This window comes from Zalophus californianus, chromosome 2, assembly GCF_009762305.2.
Source record: "Zalophus californianus isolate mZalCal1 chromosome 2, mZalCal1.pri.v2, whole genome shotgun sequence".
NCBI classification, from domain to species: Eukaryota; Metazoa; Chordata; class Mammalia; order Carnivora; family Otariidae; genus Zalophus; species Zalophus californianus.
This window is the reverse complement of record NC_045596.1, coordinates 156,838,554-156,856,843: the sequence shown is the minus strand read 5'-3', so window position 1 is coordinate 156,856,843 and position 18,290 is coordinate 156,838,554. Positions and strand designations below refer to the sequence as shown.

At 34.6% G+C, this 18,290-nt stretch overlaps 1 protein-coding gene across 2 annotated transcripts; it reads left to right on the top strand.

Annotated features, from left to right (window-relative positions):
• The first annotated feature begins 219 nt into the window (after positions 1-219).
• ADAMDEC1 (ADAM like decysin 1) lies at positions 220-17,646 on the top strand. Of its 2 annotated transcripts, none has more exons than XM_027599040.1 (14): positions 220-237; positions 527-659; positions 2,439-2,554; positions 3,415-3,491; positions 4,209-4,287; positions 5,779-5,855; positions 6,880-7,066; positions 7,284-7,346; positions 8,025-8,096; positions 8,393-8,562; positions 8,922-9,003; positions 9,691-9,821; positions 10,977-11,154; positions 15,456-15,545. In XM_027599040.1, exons 2-14 carry the CDS (start codon positions 572-574, stop codon positions 15,543-15,545), a joined length of 1,410 nt encoding a protein of 469 aa, XP_027454841.1. In that variant the 5' UTR covers positions 220-237; positions 527-571. The 2 variants fall into 2 exon arrangements, with proteins under 2 accessions (XP_027454841.1, XP_027454839.1); XM_027599038.1 differs by lacking the exon at positions 220-237 and adding an exon at positions 16,966-17,646 and having other exon boundaries at positions 15,456-15,541.
• Positions 17,647-18,290: the final 644 nt, after the last annotated feature.

Here is an 18,290-nt window from a genome sequence, read left to right as displayed (position 1 = left end):
AATTTTATAAGAAGCTTGAGGTAGGTGTTGTTATTATCTGTTTTTACAGATAAGGAGACTAAAGGTCAGGGAGATTACAATATGCAAGTTTGTAAGACTTTACCTAGTACTTGCTTTATAGATTCTGTGTTCTCTGTGCCAACTTCTCAAAATATGTATGGACTACTAATACCTTTTTTAAATTTGTAGATCAATTTCTATAAAGTTACTGAATGGCAATTGTGGTGGTTCAGTTTGGTGAGTATGCAAATATGTACACAGGCATCTCAGCCTCAGCTGATTCTTTCCCACCACTATAGGAACACCAGGGCCAAGCCGCTGTCCAGATATAAATTCCTTAACAAGCTGTAACCACAGACATAAACACCTCTCTTAAATGAGGAACATTCTCATGATCTTGACACTGCAATTTCTTGGCAATTTCCCAACACCATTAAGAAACATTCCCTAATCTCACAAAGAATGCTTGAGGTTTTTCTGTTTTGTTTTTTGTTTTATTTTGTTTTGTTTTTTGTTTTTTGTAAAGAGAAGAAGAGGAAGATAAAACTGGACTGCTGGGGAAACCAGTTTCATGCTGTGTGGGACTTCTCAGCTATATGCAGTAGGCAACATGTCTTTGGCACTACTTTCTGTCCTCTGGCTCATCATTCAAACTCAAGGTAAGCACTAAAATATTGACATTTTATACAAAAGTCAAATTATTTAATGCATTTTTAAAGTACCCTTGAAAAAGTAACATTCTTATATGACCCAAAGATGACTACTGTTTGCATTTTGGTATATTTACTCAATTTACATAAACTCCATGCTCATAGTCAAGGTGTTGTGATTCGTATAACAATTTAGTTAGGATGTACCTGAAATTTTACTTCTCATTCAGTAATTCTCCTAGATCTATAATTGTATTTTCTAAAACATACAGCCCAAATAACACCAGAGGATTAACTTCCAGATCAGAAATCAAGAATTTTCTCACCATCTCCAATGCTATCTTGAATAACATTGATATTTTATACTCCATAAAGAGACAATCATCTATCAAGACACAATTTGACCAAAAATTGTGCTAGGATGGATGACAAGGAAGACTTTTAAGTAAAATTAGCATTAGACATAATTACAGTATTAAGCAAAATTAAAACTTAATTGACCAACTGAACAGTTAAAGACTAAAATTTATTAAAATTTATTCTAACCTCAACCCCACAACTCTTTCCATTAACTGGATTCATATTCTCCATTGATTAAAAAAAACTCTTAGTAATATATTTATAAATTTCCTGTTTTCCGGTGTAATGAGTCCTTCTTGGGATAGCATCATAGCAGAACTCTGGGGTCTGACTAGGAGAAAATTTTTGCTTGATTATTTTCCTTCAGGTTCTCCACATCAGCCAGGTGTTAAACTGCTTCGTGTTCTCAAGGTCACCCTGTCTTTCAGTGGGAAATTGTCTCTAAGCATAGACATTTACCTTTGAAAATGGGAGCATTTAAAAATAAGACTGACCTTACATGAGTGATTGAAAAATTAAAAGAAAAGGTAGATAAAGTGCACCTATACCATCTTCCTAGACTAGTGCTGCATAATTTTATATATTTTATGTTATTCAATTTTTACATCAACCTCCATTTTAGATAAGTAAACTGATAGGAAAGCAAAATAACTTTTATAAGGTCATTTAGCTAGGACTTAAGACCACATCCTTTGGCTCTGATATCAGTTCTCTTCCTACTATATGCAAGCAAAATATAAAATTGTCTGTGTAATATTATACCAAGTGTATCAAGAAGGACATTTAGCCTACTTGCTATCTGATTTTCCTACTTGCTATCTGATGCTTTGAAATTGCTCTGGCAGGGGATAACACAAACTTTGTTTCCTATGAAATCTGTAGTCTTGAGGGTAAATGCTAATGAGAGGAAAAACATAATGGTTTATTGTTACACTTAGAAATAAAAATAAAATAGTGGTTAATAGAGTCTTCTCTAATAATGAGGTATTAAATGCTTATGAAAAATCTGATTTTTGGAAGAGGTAGTCAGGGGTTGCACCACAAAGAGAAAAAGACATAGAAAGCAAAAACAGAGATCTCTGAGAACACTGAGAGAAAGATCCACAATTTTGAAGAGGACTACAGAGGAAGAGGGAACTGGACTACAAGGCAGAATCCTGGCTCCTATAAGCTTCCATGTACTGAGCAATCCTCTGAAGAATTATTTCATCACCTCCCTGTCTTTCCAGAATAAGTAGATAGAGCAAATAAAATTTCTTTGTTATCAAAGTTGATAAGGAGGAAGAAGGACGACCTTGCTTTTCTTAATACTTTCTGGATGGGAATTCAGCCTTCCATGCCATTTCAACAAAGCCAACCAACCCAAACCAAAACAAAACCCAAGACCTTTAAATGTATTATATTAATATTTTCTCTTTTCTTCTCCAGCAATAGCCATAAAGCAAACACCTGAATTAGAGCTCTATGAAGTAGTTCGTCCTAAAAAACTACACATTTTACACAAAAGGGAGATACAGAACAACCAGACAGAGAATGGCAAAGAGGTAAGTAATGTGAATAATAGTGGGATTTCACAATCAGAGAGCCAATAAAGGGTCTTTTTAGTAATAGAGGTGATGCCTAAGAGTTTACTTTTGAAGCCCATATCCACAGCTTCTCTTTGTCCAGAAAAGAACGTAGGATTCTCAGAATGCTTTTACATTTAAGCAGTAGGAAGAGAGTTAACTATTTCACTTGATCAGAAAAAATAAAGCTGCCTAGACATTTCTCTGTTTGGAGGCTAGGGAGAGAGCCCAGGAAGGGAAGCCATTTCTAGAAAGAAATGTTTCTTGCCAAGTTCACCAAACAGTACCCTCACCTCCTGCCCCACAGAATTGCCTTTTCCTTGACCCTTTTGCTTATAATGGAGAATTCAACATTATCTCATTAATTAGCAAGATTTACAAAATTAAAAAAGATATTAACTCTTTGACTCTTACATTGTTGCAAGTACTTATAATTTTTACCTCAATTCTTACTAGTTCTTAGTTGGTTTTCTTTAGTATATTTTGTTTGGTTTTTTTAAAGTAAGAAAAATATGTGCCTTATTATTAAACCATTAGTGATCCATTAGGATACACAGGACAGTATACTGTACAGGAGGGCAAATAATAAGTTCCTATCTTACATGGTAGAGTTAGTTTAATCTGTGAGTATTATTACTGCATTATTGTACTTTTTGGAAACCCATCTTAATGTACAATTTGTATTTTATTTTACTTATTTTAAATATATGAGAACTATTTTATATTACAGGCACTTGTAATTATTCTATATATATACTACATGTATTATTGTATTATAATCATTTTACATAGACTCAGAAATATAAATTGATATCAGTATATTATTAAATATTTTTTAGGAAAGATATGAACCTGAACTTCAGTATCAGATTACATTAAATGGAGAAGAAGTTGTTCTTCACCTGCAAAAAAGCAAGTAAGTTGTAGTTCCTGAAAGTCTAATCACTAGATTATATTAACAGAATATGGAAAAATAAACCTTCTTGAGACTCTATTTAATGTTATTTGAAGTAGAAGACATGAAACACGTTGAGTTTTAGATGTTACTAGATTGTGCTAATGTTAGCTAAGAGGGTTGTGGCTTTCTAAGGAAATTACATGCAAAGTATAAAGCAAAGAGAGCAACACAGATAAATATTTTTCTTCCTTAATACTTCTCCCAAATTACTGAAAATCTTTTCTACCCATATGAACTCAAATTTTTGACGTGGCTTTCCATTATTTTTATAAGAACGTAGGTAAGGGTCATTCAGGGCACAGAGCCTGGACATAGATCCCTGGGGATGGGGCTCAACCAAATTGTACATCTGTTAGTAAACTTCTCCCTGATAACAGTGGTCTTTTATGCACGTTAGTCTTTGATGCAAAGAATACCAAAATAACCCATTTGAGGATAGAGAATTTTCAGCTGAAAAGTATCTGGGGGCAATTCTTCCCTTGAATCTAATGGGCATAATTAATGCTTTGATTTGCTTCAGCAACAGAGTTCCAATGTTGAAAAAGGATCAGTGAGTCAGAATGTCTGCTTTTTCTCAGTGTAGACATAATCATTCTTTTAGTGCTAAAGATCATCCAGGAACATTAGCCCTTATTACGACCCTAAGTGTATCTTGCAACTTTTTGAACTTTGCAGACATCTCCTGCGGCCAGACTACACTGAAATATATTACTCACCCACAGGAGAGGAAATCACTACAAGCCCTCAGAACATGGTAGGTTCTGAATACTTTCTGGGATTCTTTCTGGGATCTGCCACTTATGTTGTAAAATGCATAGGTCCGAGGACAATTAAAAAAGAAATCAAAGGACTTGGAAACAAGGTGCTTGTCTGTGACCAATGAGCCAACAGATGAAAAGATGAAAAAATCATAGTCAGCTTTTTTTTAAAGGTAAGGATAGTAGGAGGCTTCCAAGTATTGCATTTGTAGAAGCAACCACAAGTCCACTTTCCTCCTAACCATCTTATCAAAAGGTTAGAAATATTCTGCCTGGTAGCTACTGATACATCATACAGCTATTTACTATTTTTGAACAATATATGCATATATCCTGCGGTCAGAAATGGAATATTAATTATTTAATTAATATAATTTTATGTCTCATTAAACCACCATGCCATAGATAATGCCAAGGCCTAGATGTCAGACATAGCAAATCAATGCCTAAGACTGATTTTCCTGTAAGAACAGGAAGAGAATACAAAAAGACAATCATAGACTGTTACCAAGCTAAGTGAATTCCGCAGAGCCACTCTCCTTGGGCACCCCACACATGTGTGTCTCTATAAAAAGGCAAAACTTCTGTCACAAAATGGCTCTTTGTTCCCCTCTCACATAAAATCTCTGGTTTCATGGATATCTGGATTTTTGCTAACACTTAAATTAATTCATGCTCAAGTGTGAATGGCTGATGATATCTTAATTTGGTACCTTTTCCAAGTCCTCTACAAGAAAATGTTTATGATGACAAGGTTTCTTCCAAATCAAGAAAAACATAGATGGAATTTCAGACCCTAAAACAAGTCAGTTTATTTTGAACAAGAATTTATTCAATAGCTTTGTTGGATCATTCTATGTAAGTGACCCCCTACTTTGCTTATATGGAGCACCAACCATGTATGACTGTCTAGTTGTGAACAAATTTGCTGTGGTTTTGATGCTGGTAAAGGGATTCCACTAACACGCCAATTAAAATGACAATTTGGACTAGCCCCATGAGGGGCTTAGGAGTGGTAGTGTGACTTCTTGAGAACCCTGGAATCTAGAAAAATGGGTACCTCATTTTATTGATATGTGATGCACAGTGTCTTAGGGACTCACACAGGGAAGCGAAATTCTCAAAAGAGGGTCTTCAAACCTGAGGGCTCTCTGGAAGTACTGTCGATCCCAGGGGGGCTGGCCACTTCTCAGATGCAGCAACTACTTTCACCAGAGACCACTTAAGTTCACACTCCTTGGACTTTTCTATCATGCAATTAATGCCGGAAAGACAATTCAGCCATCACAGATGGAATTTCCAGGGTCAGTAGTGGAACAGGTCATAAAATCTCTGAAGTTCTCACTGTTTTTGTTTCTGGGAACTGGTCTGGCTGCCACCACTATTTGAAGAACCTTCCTACGTATTCAAAATAACAGCTTTCACCACAACTGTGATATGTTTATTCTTATAGTTAAAAAAATATATTTCTTTTTTTCCATCTTTAGGAACATTGCTACTATAATGGACACATACTAAATGAAAAGGATTCTGTTGCCAGCATTAGTACTTGTAATGGGTTGAGGTGAGTCACTTGCAAAAATATTAAACATTAAGTACAATTCTATTACACAGAATTGAGTCTTCCTGGATGTCATGTCTTATTATCTTGGTGAAATCTTCTGCATAGATAAAATGCTTTTAAAATGAAGATTAAAGTATCACACTTGCAATCATTTTATAATTATGTTTAACATGATTTTTAACAGTGTATGTGTTCACACGCACATGCTCGTGTGTGATATTTCTGTTTACAAAAATAATTCTTGCCAATTAGGGAAAATTTAGAAAGTAAGAAAAAGTACAAATAAGAAAATAATTACCACAAAATTGTGCTTAAGAGTGACTGCTATCATTAACATTTTGTCATGTTTGCAGACTTTATGCATATAAATATGTATCTTTTACATGGTTGAAATATGAAATAAAATATATATAATTGTTCTTCTAACATGGTTCATGCCACGTGATATCATAAGCCTTTTCCCATATCATAAAATGCCTTCATAGACATAATTTTTAATGACTATCTATGCTGTATTTGTAGTCCTCTGTCATACTAATTCACTTTATATTTCTGAATTCATTTTCTTACTAAAAAGAAGAATTCTTTAAACTACTACTAGTTCCAACCTGTTCCTCTGGCTGATTTGCTCATGATTCTTTCTCTCCTTTGGGGTTCTCAGCATCTAAACACTTCTTTACTCTGTCCTCCATGATATTCCTAGGACCTGCCAAGAAATGTTTGCTAAGTGTATAAATAAACTATGGACAAATATTTATTGAGCTTATGATATAAATTCTAAATTCTCTGGGATAGCTTCATCCTAGCAATTCTTGTTCAGAAATTTCTAGTAAATAATATAGACTTCATTTTACTATTGACAAGTACTGATTATAACTTAAATTAGCAAAAGTTAGCTAGAAAGCCTATGAATGAAAACTGTATGTGTGAGCTTATGATTTAGGTAGAGGTATACTCTGTTCTGGTCATTACTGTGACTCTGTGTGGCAGAGAATCTTGAAATATGAGTGCCTGTATCTCACAGGGGATACTTCACACATCATGACCAAAGATATATGATAAAGCCTCTGAAAAGCACAGACCAAGAAGAACATGCTGTCCTCACATATAACCAGGAGGAGATAGACCTGGCTAATCACACTTGTGGTGTAAGAAGTGTTGGCAGGAAACAAGGCCATATTCGAACTTCCAGGTCACTCAATATCCCAGAGGTAAGTGTAGATTTCCTATGTCATCGTTTCTTCCAATTATCTCAACAATGATATATGGTATACCATTGTGTTCAACAGTTACTGGCATAGGTAAAGCCTATAATTCACTTACTTATTCTTTAACTTAATTTCCCTCTGGAAAAAAATCTCATTGCACATTTTTCAATCTTTTAGGATAAAGATGATTATTAATGATGTTATTTTACTCTTTGTAAAGCAAGAAGACTTTCTTCAGGCTGAGAAGTACATTGATCTCTTGTTGGTGCTGGATAATGCCTTTGTGAGTATGAAATATGTATGCTTCTTGAGCAGTTAAGTCAATTTCTAAGTTTTCTTATCAAATGAGCAAAGGAAATAAGCTATCCTAGCTGAAAATGCACTCTGGCCACCTGATTGTCACATCTTTTCTACCTGCTTTGCTGCCAATAGTTCTCATTCACTTTCCAACTCTTTAATACCCACCTGCTGCCAATATATTCAGATATTGGAAGTATACTTAATACCAGATAGCTATAAGAAATCAACCATATGATGAAAAACAAAAAAAGAATGGGTTATTGAAATATTTTCAAAATTCTCACCCTGTTATGTAAATATAGAGTAGATACAAAACTGTATATATTTTACAAATTATATTTATATCCATAAAATACTATAATCTGTGATCTTAAATTAGCAAATATTGCTTTATAATCAAATTTTAATAATATTGAAATGGTTAGAAATATTGAAATTGTTAATTTGATATCTTCAACTTAAAATGAAAAACATTGAAATATATATGTTGCCTACTTTTTTTCTTACCTTTAAAAAGAATTTGTTGAAACACAGTGTTATATAAGTCAGACATGAATGAGTACACATTTACTTATGTTGAAGTGTGTAATTTTTCTTAAAATGTTAAATCCTGTACCACGTCAACTTTTTTTTAATTATGTTTGCATTTCATATTTTACAGTATAACATGTATAAGGGGAATCTGACTTTGATAAGAAGCTTTGTGTTTGATGTGATGAACCTACTCAACGTGGTAAGATATTTGTCCTGTAAACATGTATTTCCACAGAGAAGCTTGGGGCTTCTCTATGGTTTCACCAAGTAAGGAGTTGGGAGGGTCACAGTGGCTTAATGTCAGGAGTTTTGGGAAATTTAGCAGGCAAGGATTAACATCAAGGTAAAATCACATGTACTATATAGCAAAGGCAACTTCTAGGATTTCTATTTTCAAAATGTGACACACTTATCCATCACTTATGGTGAACAAAAGATTTAAGACAATAAAGAAATCTCAAACATTTTCATGAAAAAAAAATGCTCTTCCCACAGATTTATAATACCATAGATGTTCGAGTGGCATTGGTAGGTATGGAAATCTGGTCAGATGATGATAAGATCAAGGTGGTACCCAACACAGGTGACACCTTTCACAACTTTCTGAATTGGCATCGTTCTAACCTGGGGAAAATGAGGATACATGACCATGCACAGCTACTCAGGTGAGCAAATGCTGACCAGTGCCGGGTGTATGAAGGCAGAGTGGAGAATTATCCCAAAAGGTTCTTGGCAGAGATTTCTGTTCAATTGTATCTCCCCAGTCTGTTGTCAGAGAGGCTGAAGTTCTACCATTAGGAACTCACCTGTAAGAATGTGGAGACCCATGTCAGGTTTACTAAAATGGACTCCTGGAGGTGGTGATCATCTGTGATCATATAATGCTATGGAATAGCAGAGGCTTTTCTGCAGCCTAGTGAATATAAAAAGGGTGGAGCAACATGGGAAATCTGAAACATAACTGACAAAAGCTAATGGTTCCAAAGACTCAGCTTGTGACAACAGACATGTAATTTTCACACAGTGGAAATGGCTTCAGCAATGGACGTGTAGGAATGGCAGCCTCGAATTCCTTGTGTTCCTCGGCTTCGGTTGCTGTTATTGAGGTTTGTAAGCTCATAGTGAGGCTCCCTGTGACTCTGTGTCCTCTATGAAGACCAGAATGGTGCCTTATACAGAGTTAACACAAAGAACATTTGCTGAGTCAGTAAATAAAAGTAGAGATGAACCTACTGGTAAATCGTTACACTGAAGATACCTTGGATTATAAAACAGAGTATCTCCTTACCTTGGCCCTCCCAGAAGTCCTCATTCCTTAGTTGGTATTAGGGAGTAAGAACCGGACGATTGGAACAGAAAGGGAACCCAGATGCCCTCTGTGGCCTGAGCCAACTTCAAATTAATTATCTTCAGTATCAACGGTCAGAGAGGTCAGAGAAGGTGCATTTTGATGTCATATGGCTGAGTACTGCCAATGTCAAGCATTATGACAATAGGTTTTGGAGGCCTTTGAATACATAGTATGGTACTTCTTAGGAAGAATGTAATTACCTTAATTTACTCATCGTTCACCAAGAACTCCTCGTTAGCTCAGAAAATATTTATTGAGCATTGATTCAATGGTTGGATTCACAGGAGCCAGCCACTTCAAATGTTAATTCAACATTTTACAATAGCCAATGACAGGGAAAGGAGCTTAATGTCTCATTATTTTTCATCTGTCAAACTATTTTATCAAACTAGGAAATAACTGAATATAAGTAATAGATGTTTCTTTTTTTTTTTTTTTCCAGGCTAAGAAAAAGAATAATGTCGCTCTTGTAGGAGTGATGTCACATGAGTTGGGTCATGTCCTTGGTATGCCTGATGTTCCATATTATACCAAGTGTCCCTCAGGGAGTTGTGTGATGAATCAATATCTGAGGTGAGACCTTGTCACCCCTGAGAAAAAATACGTATTTCTTAAATCTTAAAGAATTCAGATGCAGTCTATATAGTGAATGGGTATTTTTTACCAAGGGCTGTGAATCCCATTAATTCACGCTATAGCCTCTTGATGCACAGGTTTGACCAGCTTATCAGGGCTAATTATTTAAGATTTCCAAATATGCCAAGTTAGAGATTATGAGTATGGTAACCATGTTATTTTAACTTAAAATAATTTTAACATTAAATAACATATTTTTTAATAATAGTCGAGACATGAAAACAACTTAAGTGTCCATCAATAAATGAATGGATTAAGAAAATGCTACACACACACACACAGTGGAATGAAATCTTGCCCTTCACGTCAACATGGACGGACCTAGAGGGTATTATGCTAAGTGAAATAAATCAAACAGAAAGAGACAAATATCACATTATTTTACTTATAAATGCAATCTAAAACATAAAACTAATGAACAAACAGACAAAAACAGAAATATACCTATAAAAACAGAATAAACTGGTGGTTGACAGTGGGGTAGGGGTTGAGCAAAATAGATGAAGGGGATTAAGAGGTACAAACTTCTATTAAATAATAATATGTGTTCTAAAAATATGTATCTAATTAAGATGATGACAACATTCTTATATATCTTCATCACTAATCACTAAATCCGTTTTTATGTTATTAATTAGCTTCTAATGCCAGTCCCTTTGCAAGGACTTGGGATAGAAAAATAAAAAAGAATACCTTGCTCTTAAAATCCTCATGAATAGGAAGACAAATATATCCAAATATATCCTAAGTCTGCAATTATTTCCTTTCATTAATTCATTATTATTATCTCTTACCTCTCAGCCCTCAATGGTGATCACAAATGGTGAGGCTCATTCATCATTCCTGCCATTTAGGACAGTACTGGATCCACAGAGGAATTTAAATTCTTCCAGTTCTACAAGCTCAGTGTTTAGGGAAACAATTTTCCAACTAGCGTAGTATTTATGCTCTTTTGCCCTCCACATATAACATAGTGCAATCTTAAACAGATATTGAATTTGGAATTTCCATTGAACCAGGTGATATAGTTAGAGAAGTCAGATTCTCATGTTAATTTATCACTAGATTTCATGATTTCTCTTCTGGTTGCAGTTCAAAATTCCCAAAGGATTTCAGTACATCCTGCCGTTCACATTTTAAGAAATACATTTTATCTCAAAAACCAAAGTGCCTACTGCAAGCACCAATTCCTAAAAATATAATAACGAAACCAGTGTGTGGGAACCAACTTCTGGAATTAGGAGAAGACTGTGATTGTGGCTTTTCTAAGGTATGAAAATATCTGCAATTTAAAAAATTTTTAGAGAGTTATTGCAGCATGAGAATTATGCTGTTTTCTTTTTCTTTTCCTTCTTCAAGGAATGTTCTTTTGGAAATTTTTTCTAAAGACAAACATGGCATCATGGTAAAAAAAATAGGCTTGCACTTGCAGTTTTCTTCATTTTTTTAAAAGACTTTATTATTTATTTATTTATTTATTTATTTATTTATTGCAAACTAGGGGAGAGGCAGAGAAGAGGGAAAGGGGAGAGAGAGAGAATCCTAAGCAGAATCCACACTGAGCACAGAGCCTTATGTGGGGCTCCATCTTGCAACCCTAAGATCATGACCTAAGCTGAAACCAAGAGTCAGATGCTCAACCTACTGAGCCACCCAGGTGTCCCACACTTGTGTTTTTAATACTGGTTTTCGACACATTTTGAAAGACATTTCAAAAGCCAGGATACACTTATGACATGATTGTATAAAGTTCAATGTAAAGAAGTAAATCGTTAACCATAACATGTCACTTACAATCTTTCCTAGACATATTGGTCAGAAATTCTTAAATCATCTAAAGTCACAGTTGATCATTTGTTGAGCAAAAACACTTACAGATCTAGAAGCAAGGTCTCTCCATAGAGAAAGCTGGCCTTTCCTCACCAAGCCAGTGTATAAACCAGACAGTAAATGAAACAGAGAAGGAGAGAAAGAAAAATCACATAAACCTGTAGAAAATAGGTTATTAATATAAAACATCTAAGATAATTACTATAATTCTGCTAATCTTTATAAAAATCTGTCCCTGCAAAGTATCAATGTACTGTAAAGAATGTCTCTGATAAATATTTGCCAGCAATCCCACACTAGTTTCTAAGAGAAGATTCTGAGGTCCTAGCAATCTTCTTTTACTTTTAAGACTGAAAAAAACGAGTTACTATTTGAAGAGATTTTTTTATGTGTCAATCTGCAAAATAAATTTTTATGTACACCATATCTCCTTTATTACACACAACAAACCTACAGAATGGGTTTTGTTATTATCCCAATTTAGAGAAGTAAAACTCTGAAAAGTTAAGTAACTAGTTCCAAAGATCCAAAGCCAGTAATGAATGAAGCCTGTGGTAACCCAAGATTCATTCATTACTTTAAGAGGCCGCATGACAATGGGGAGGGCATACATTCTCTCTATGCTTCAGTTATTTATTCAGACTTTTTAAACTTTTGAATTACATTAGAAGATTTCATAGTGTAACTTAATCATTTGTAAAGAGTATTACAAATATTCTTTTAGTTATAATGAAATATGAAATAATGCAAGTGATTTGGTGCTTTATAATAAGTTAGATATAAGTTTATCTCATTCCTCCTTGCTTGCATTCCCATATGGCTTCTTGGGTGAAAGGCATTTGAAGTTGTTCACAATCCGGGGTACTTCTGATTTCCGCAGTCCCAGGGCCTATAGTCAGTGCACATTGACAAAGAGAGACAGAGAGAGAGAGAAACACTATGTGATGTGTAGGATCTAAAACTGTCTTAAGTATATCAGCCAGCTCCTGTATTGCTTCCATTTTGTGTTGATTTTCTTCTTAAGGAGTTGAATAAAACTAGAGTTAAGGCTTATGAACAGCTGAATTTTATATAGCTGTTTTCCTACCTAAAAAGTAGTTTATAAACTTTATATAGTATCTTTTAGTGAATAATCCAATTTTCCATGATCTCATATGCTATTTTACTATTTTTATGTACCCATTTAGGTCTATTTCTAGATCTTAAAAACAACCATTCTGCTGATCTACCTAGATATTATCACACACTATTTTAATGACTTTAACCATGCAATGCATTTTAATATCTGCAGTGGCAAGTGTGTTCATTTCTTTTTTTTCTTTTTTTTCTTATTATGTTATGTTAATCACCATACATTACATCATCAGTTTTTGATGTAGTGTTCCATGATTCATTGTTTGTGCATAACACCCAGTGCTCCACGCAGAACGTGCCCTCCTTAATACCCATCACCAGGCTAACCCATCCTCCCACCCCCCTCCCCTCTAGAACCCTCTGTTTTTCAAAGTCCATCATCTCTCATGGTTCATCTCCCCCTCTGATTCCTCCCCTTCATTCTTCCCCTCCTGCCATCTTCTTCTTTTTTTTTTTTTAAACATATAATGTATTATTTGTTTCAGAGGTACAGATCTGTGATTCAACAGTCTTAAGTGTGTTCATTTCTTGAGGTGGAATTTGCATCATCACTCTTCAGTGTTCATTCTCCCATATAGCTCTTGGTACTTTTTTTTTGTCAGTTTGCTCACAAATACAATTGAGATTCTGATTGAAATGCATGAAATTCATATTTTTCTCCGAGGGCCACTGGGATTTTCACAATATGATTGTTTTATTGTTTTAAAGATTTTATTTATTTGAAAGAGAGAGAGACAGCAACAGAGATAGTGAGAGAAGCACAAGCGGGGTGAGGGGCAGAGGGAGAAGCAGACTCCCCACTGAGCAGGGAGCCTGATGTTGGGCTTGATCCCAGGACCCTGGGATCATGACCTGAGCCAAAGGCAGATGCTTAACCAACTGAGCCACCCAGACACCCCACAATTTGATTGTTTTAAAAGACTAATTGTCTTTTGAGTTTCTCAGAAAAGTTAAATATAGTTTTTCATGTAGTTCTTGCATATGATGAAGCTTATTCTGAAGTATTTTCTATTTTTCTTTTTGCTATTAGTGTGTGTAGTGTTTACCTTTTTATATTAGGTTCTACTTTATTACTCCTTTTGATGTTATTTTATTATTACCTTAAAAAGTGATCTTAGTGACTCATCCATTGTTTTTAGAGTTGATTCTCTATTTTTTCTAGGTCAAATATTTTATTACATAAAAAGAATGAAAATGTGATTTATACTTTCCATTATACTTTCATATCTTTTCTTTGTCTCATAGTATTTGTCAGAATTTTCATAAAAATATATACTATAAATAATCCATGTCTTACTGTTTATTTTATTAGATATATTCTTGCTATTTATCAGCCAGATTTTCTTTCTTTATAGATTATCTTTACTTTCTAATCTTTGCCATCTATCACAATAATATTAGTTGTTTTCTACCCTCAGTCTCTTAATGTGATGGATGATATTACTTTATTCTGTATTGTGGAGACACCCTTGTATTTTTGGTGAAAAAAAAAACACTGCATAGTTGTAATGGAAGAATTATTATATTAATAAACTGCTGTTTTGTTAATATTTTATTCAAGCTTTTGCATTTATATTCAAAAATGAGAATTATGTATGTACATGTATGCATGTGTGCCTGTGTATATATATGGATGCATGTGTATACATATGAATGCACATGTGCATGTATGTAGGTGTGTGTGCATGTGTATATGTATGGATGCATGTGTATACGTGTGAATGCACATGTGCATGTATGTAGGTGTGTGTGCGTGTGTATGTGTGTGTGTGCCTGTGTATATGTATGCATGCATGTGTATACATATGAAAGCACATGTGCATGCATGTGTGTATGCATGTGTATATGTGTGTGTGTGCCTGTGTATAGGATGAATGTGTACACATATGAATGCACATGTGCATGTATGTAGATGAGTGTGCATGTGTATATGTGTGTGTGTGTGCCTGTGTATATGTATGAATGCATGGGTATACATGTGAATGCACATGTGCATGCATGTAGGTGTGTATGCATGTGTATATGTGTGCATGTGTACCTGTGTATATGTATGGATGCATGCGTATACATGTGAATGCACATGTGCATGTGTGTAGGTGGGTGTGCATGTGTATATGTATGGATGCATGTGTATGCATATGAATGCACATGTGCATGTATGCAGGTGTGTGTGCATGTGTATATGTGTAAGTGTGTGCATGTGTATGTGTGTGTGTATTCATTACCAGCTCTCATTATCAGAATTATGCAGGCTTAGTAAAATAAATTGAGAATTTTAAATTTTTTTCCCTACCTTGAAATAGTTTGAATAGCAGAGAAATATTCTCTTGAAGTTTTAAATTAATTTACATGTAATATCATCTAGGCCAAATTTATTTGTGGCAATTCTTGGATAAATCTATTTTTGTCCTTTTTAGAGGTAGTTTTCATTGCACTTAACATTATTTTCTATTTTTAAGTTTCCTTGGTCATTTCCTCTGGAATCTATATAGTGGAGTAATTTAGTTTAAAAACTGAAATTTTTTTTGCTATCATGTACTAAAACTGCATGCACCTGGTCTATAGAAAAAATGCTGAACCCACTTTTCCATTGTGTGTCTTTTAAAGGAATGTTCCAATCCTTGCTGTGAGGCCATGACCTGTAAATTAAAATCTGAAGCTGATTGTAGAGGAGACACTCTGAACCATATTATGTAAGACCTTCTTTTCTCTTTTTTTGTTTCAAAATATTTTCTCACTTTTATTTCAGATTTGGGAAAGATGCATCACTGAGTTCTGCAATACACTAAAACACAATTTACTTCACATTTTTATTTGATTAATTTTTTGAAAATTTTTATTATTTATTTTTAAATTTTTTTTACTTCACATTTTTAAAATAGTTCAGTTTCAGAAAGGAAAAAAAAAAGCCACCATACTGAACAAAAACAACTCAGGGTTGTATGTATACTAATATGCTAATGAGAAAAGTAGCTACATGGTTATCTGTGAGATGTGAGATTAAGACTGCTTAAATCTATGCTAAAAACTGTATAAATTTCTATTAGGTTGTGATGAGTTTAATACAAACTAAGAGGAGAGAAAGAAAAGTTCATTTATAAAAAGCCCTCTGTTGAGCACATTTTACTCTTGATTAAGAGCTGATAATTGTAACTTACAAGGTAGTCAGAAAATCAATAACATTTAAGAACATATACTATATGATTCGATGGTTTTACTTCTTTTAAGGTGTTTCAGTAAGCTATAATCCACGTATTACTTTTGTGTTTTATAGAATCATATATCAGTTGGGCTAGGGAACTCAACTGCTCTGACTGAATATGGTATTTATTTCAGTGAAAAATAGTCTATGAACAACAAAAAATCATAAATGGGGAAAAAGTTGGGATAAAATATATGGAAAGTGTTATTACTCCCCACCCCCTTCCCTGAATCTTTTCTGGAATTGAACCTGCAGAGACATTATAAAGGGAATAATTGACACCATCAACGATCACTTCCTTAAGAAAGGGTTCTACAAAAACAATGAATCGTGGATCACTACATCAAAAACTAATGATGTATTGTATGGTGACAAACATAACATAATAAAATTTAAAAAAAAAAAAGAAAGAAAGGATCAGCCAGGTCCTAAGACCAGGAGCAGCATTCATTCCTTTCACAAGCCCCATTTGACATGGCCTGCTGAAACCCATTCAAACTGAAACCCATGTGTGATCCACTCTGCAGGGAATTCTGGAAATTTTGCTCATCTTCTTATTTGGTCACAGAGACAAAAACGTAGCATCTAAAAAAATATCTGTTCAACCCCTCAGGGGCTTGGAATAATAAGTGGGCAAGTCTCATTACTGGGCAAGATTGGCAATCTAGTATTATGGAAAGGAAATTGGACTTGGACTCAGGAAACTTCAGTTCTTTTCTTAGTTCCACCCAAAACTAGCTGTGGGACTTCAAACCAAGTTATTTAATGAGTGTTCTCACCTACAAACTGGAGCTAGTGCTGTTGTCACTCAGTAGGGTTCTTAGTACTATTTAAATTTTATAAATGTTATCAATGTTATATAACATTTTATAATTTGTAATAACCATGGCTTACAATTTTTTTTCTTTTAATCAGACAATGAATCAAAAAATCTACTTCATTGAAATGCTACTTGCTAGGACAAGAATCAAGAAATCTAAACATACCAGGAGTCTTGTACTTAGATATATTTTGCTTTTCACTGGCATTATACTTTTTACATTTTTATCAGTCCAGCCAACAGGTAAATGTACTCAGTGAAATTGCCTGTTTTCTAAAGCCTGATCCTTCATGTATTTTTAAGGATGGTGAAGGTTGTTGCCTAGCTTTGCTCTTTGGAGAATGAAAGAAATTAACCCTTGACCAAAACCCCTCAAATTATGCAAGCTCAAGTCAGAACTGTAAAATTACAAGTGGCTTATGTTTTTACCCCACTCTCATTTTACTAGTATAGCCCATGACAAAATAAGACCCCTTGAGTGAAGACTTTGGCAGAAGAAGGGAGAACAGAATTCATGTGTCATGTACTGATCCTCAGTATTCCACTTGCCTTGCTCTTCGAAGTGTGATAGTTGTCTTTCTGTATCACGTCAAAATTAATTAAACATAAACATTTTTCATTTTGTCATGTATAATCCTCTCACCATCACAGATGGTGTTAATTTTGAGAAGTCTTAATGCTCACAATTTAGCTCAACCATCAAGGAATGCTTCATTCATCTGTTGATTTAACATACCCCATAATGTCAATGAATAAAACCACAACTTTTTGAGGCTCTTGTGTGTGGTCATTTTCAAAAATAAGTATTTTGGAGTTTCGTTGTAGGTTTGCATTAGGTGTTAAAGTCTCACATGATTAATTTGACTATTTTTCCTATGGTCCTCTAACCATATTGCCACACAAACCAGGCATCACAATATGGAGATGAATAAAGGGCACATCACCTTTTAATGCCCAAAATGAAAAGACTTGAGGCCAGTCACATAAGATGAGACTTCATCCTGAGGTTTCTTTCTTTAAATACTTTTTAACAATTGCTCAAAAAAATTACTCAAAATTCCATTGATGTTTATACTGGGAGAACAGAAACTAAGACATACTTCTAAAGATTGGGCTTTGAAAAGAACAACCTTCCAGAAAGCCCTGCTTATGGGTGTTGCCTCTCTCCCCCTTCACTGCCTCACTATTATTGCTGGGCTTGGCACTACCAAGGCTAAAGTTGAAGCTGCTTGTCCGATGTCACTGAGAGCCATGCTATAACCTGCAGGCTTGAACTGTCAATACTTTTACTGTCCACTGGTTGGATACAGACTTCCAGCCAATTCTTCCAGGGCAAAAAGGTTTCTTTTGGCATATTTCCCTCCCCTACTTTATGCTCAGATAAAGGTTTCTTATACTAAAACTGTCTGACTTGCAAAAA

Bases quoted from the DNA above. Each gene is read 5' to 3' on its own strand.
- ADAMDEC1 (XM_027599038.1), top strand. From the start codon at position 572: ATGCTGTGTGGGACTTCTCAGCTATATGCAGTAGGCAACATGTCTTTG. The intron at 7,067-7,283 runs GTAAGTGTAGAT...CTCTTTGTAAAG, and splicing joins GGTCACTCAATATCCCAGAG to CAAGAAGACTTTCTTCAGGC. The intron at 9,004-9,690 runs GTTTGTAAGCTC...TTTTTTTTCCAG, and splicing joins CTTCGGTTGCTGTTATTGAG to GCTAAGAAAAAGAATAATGT.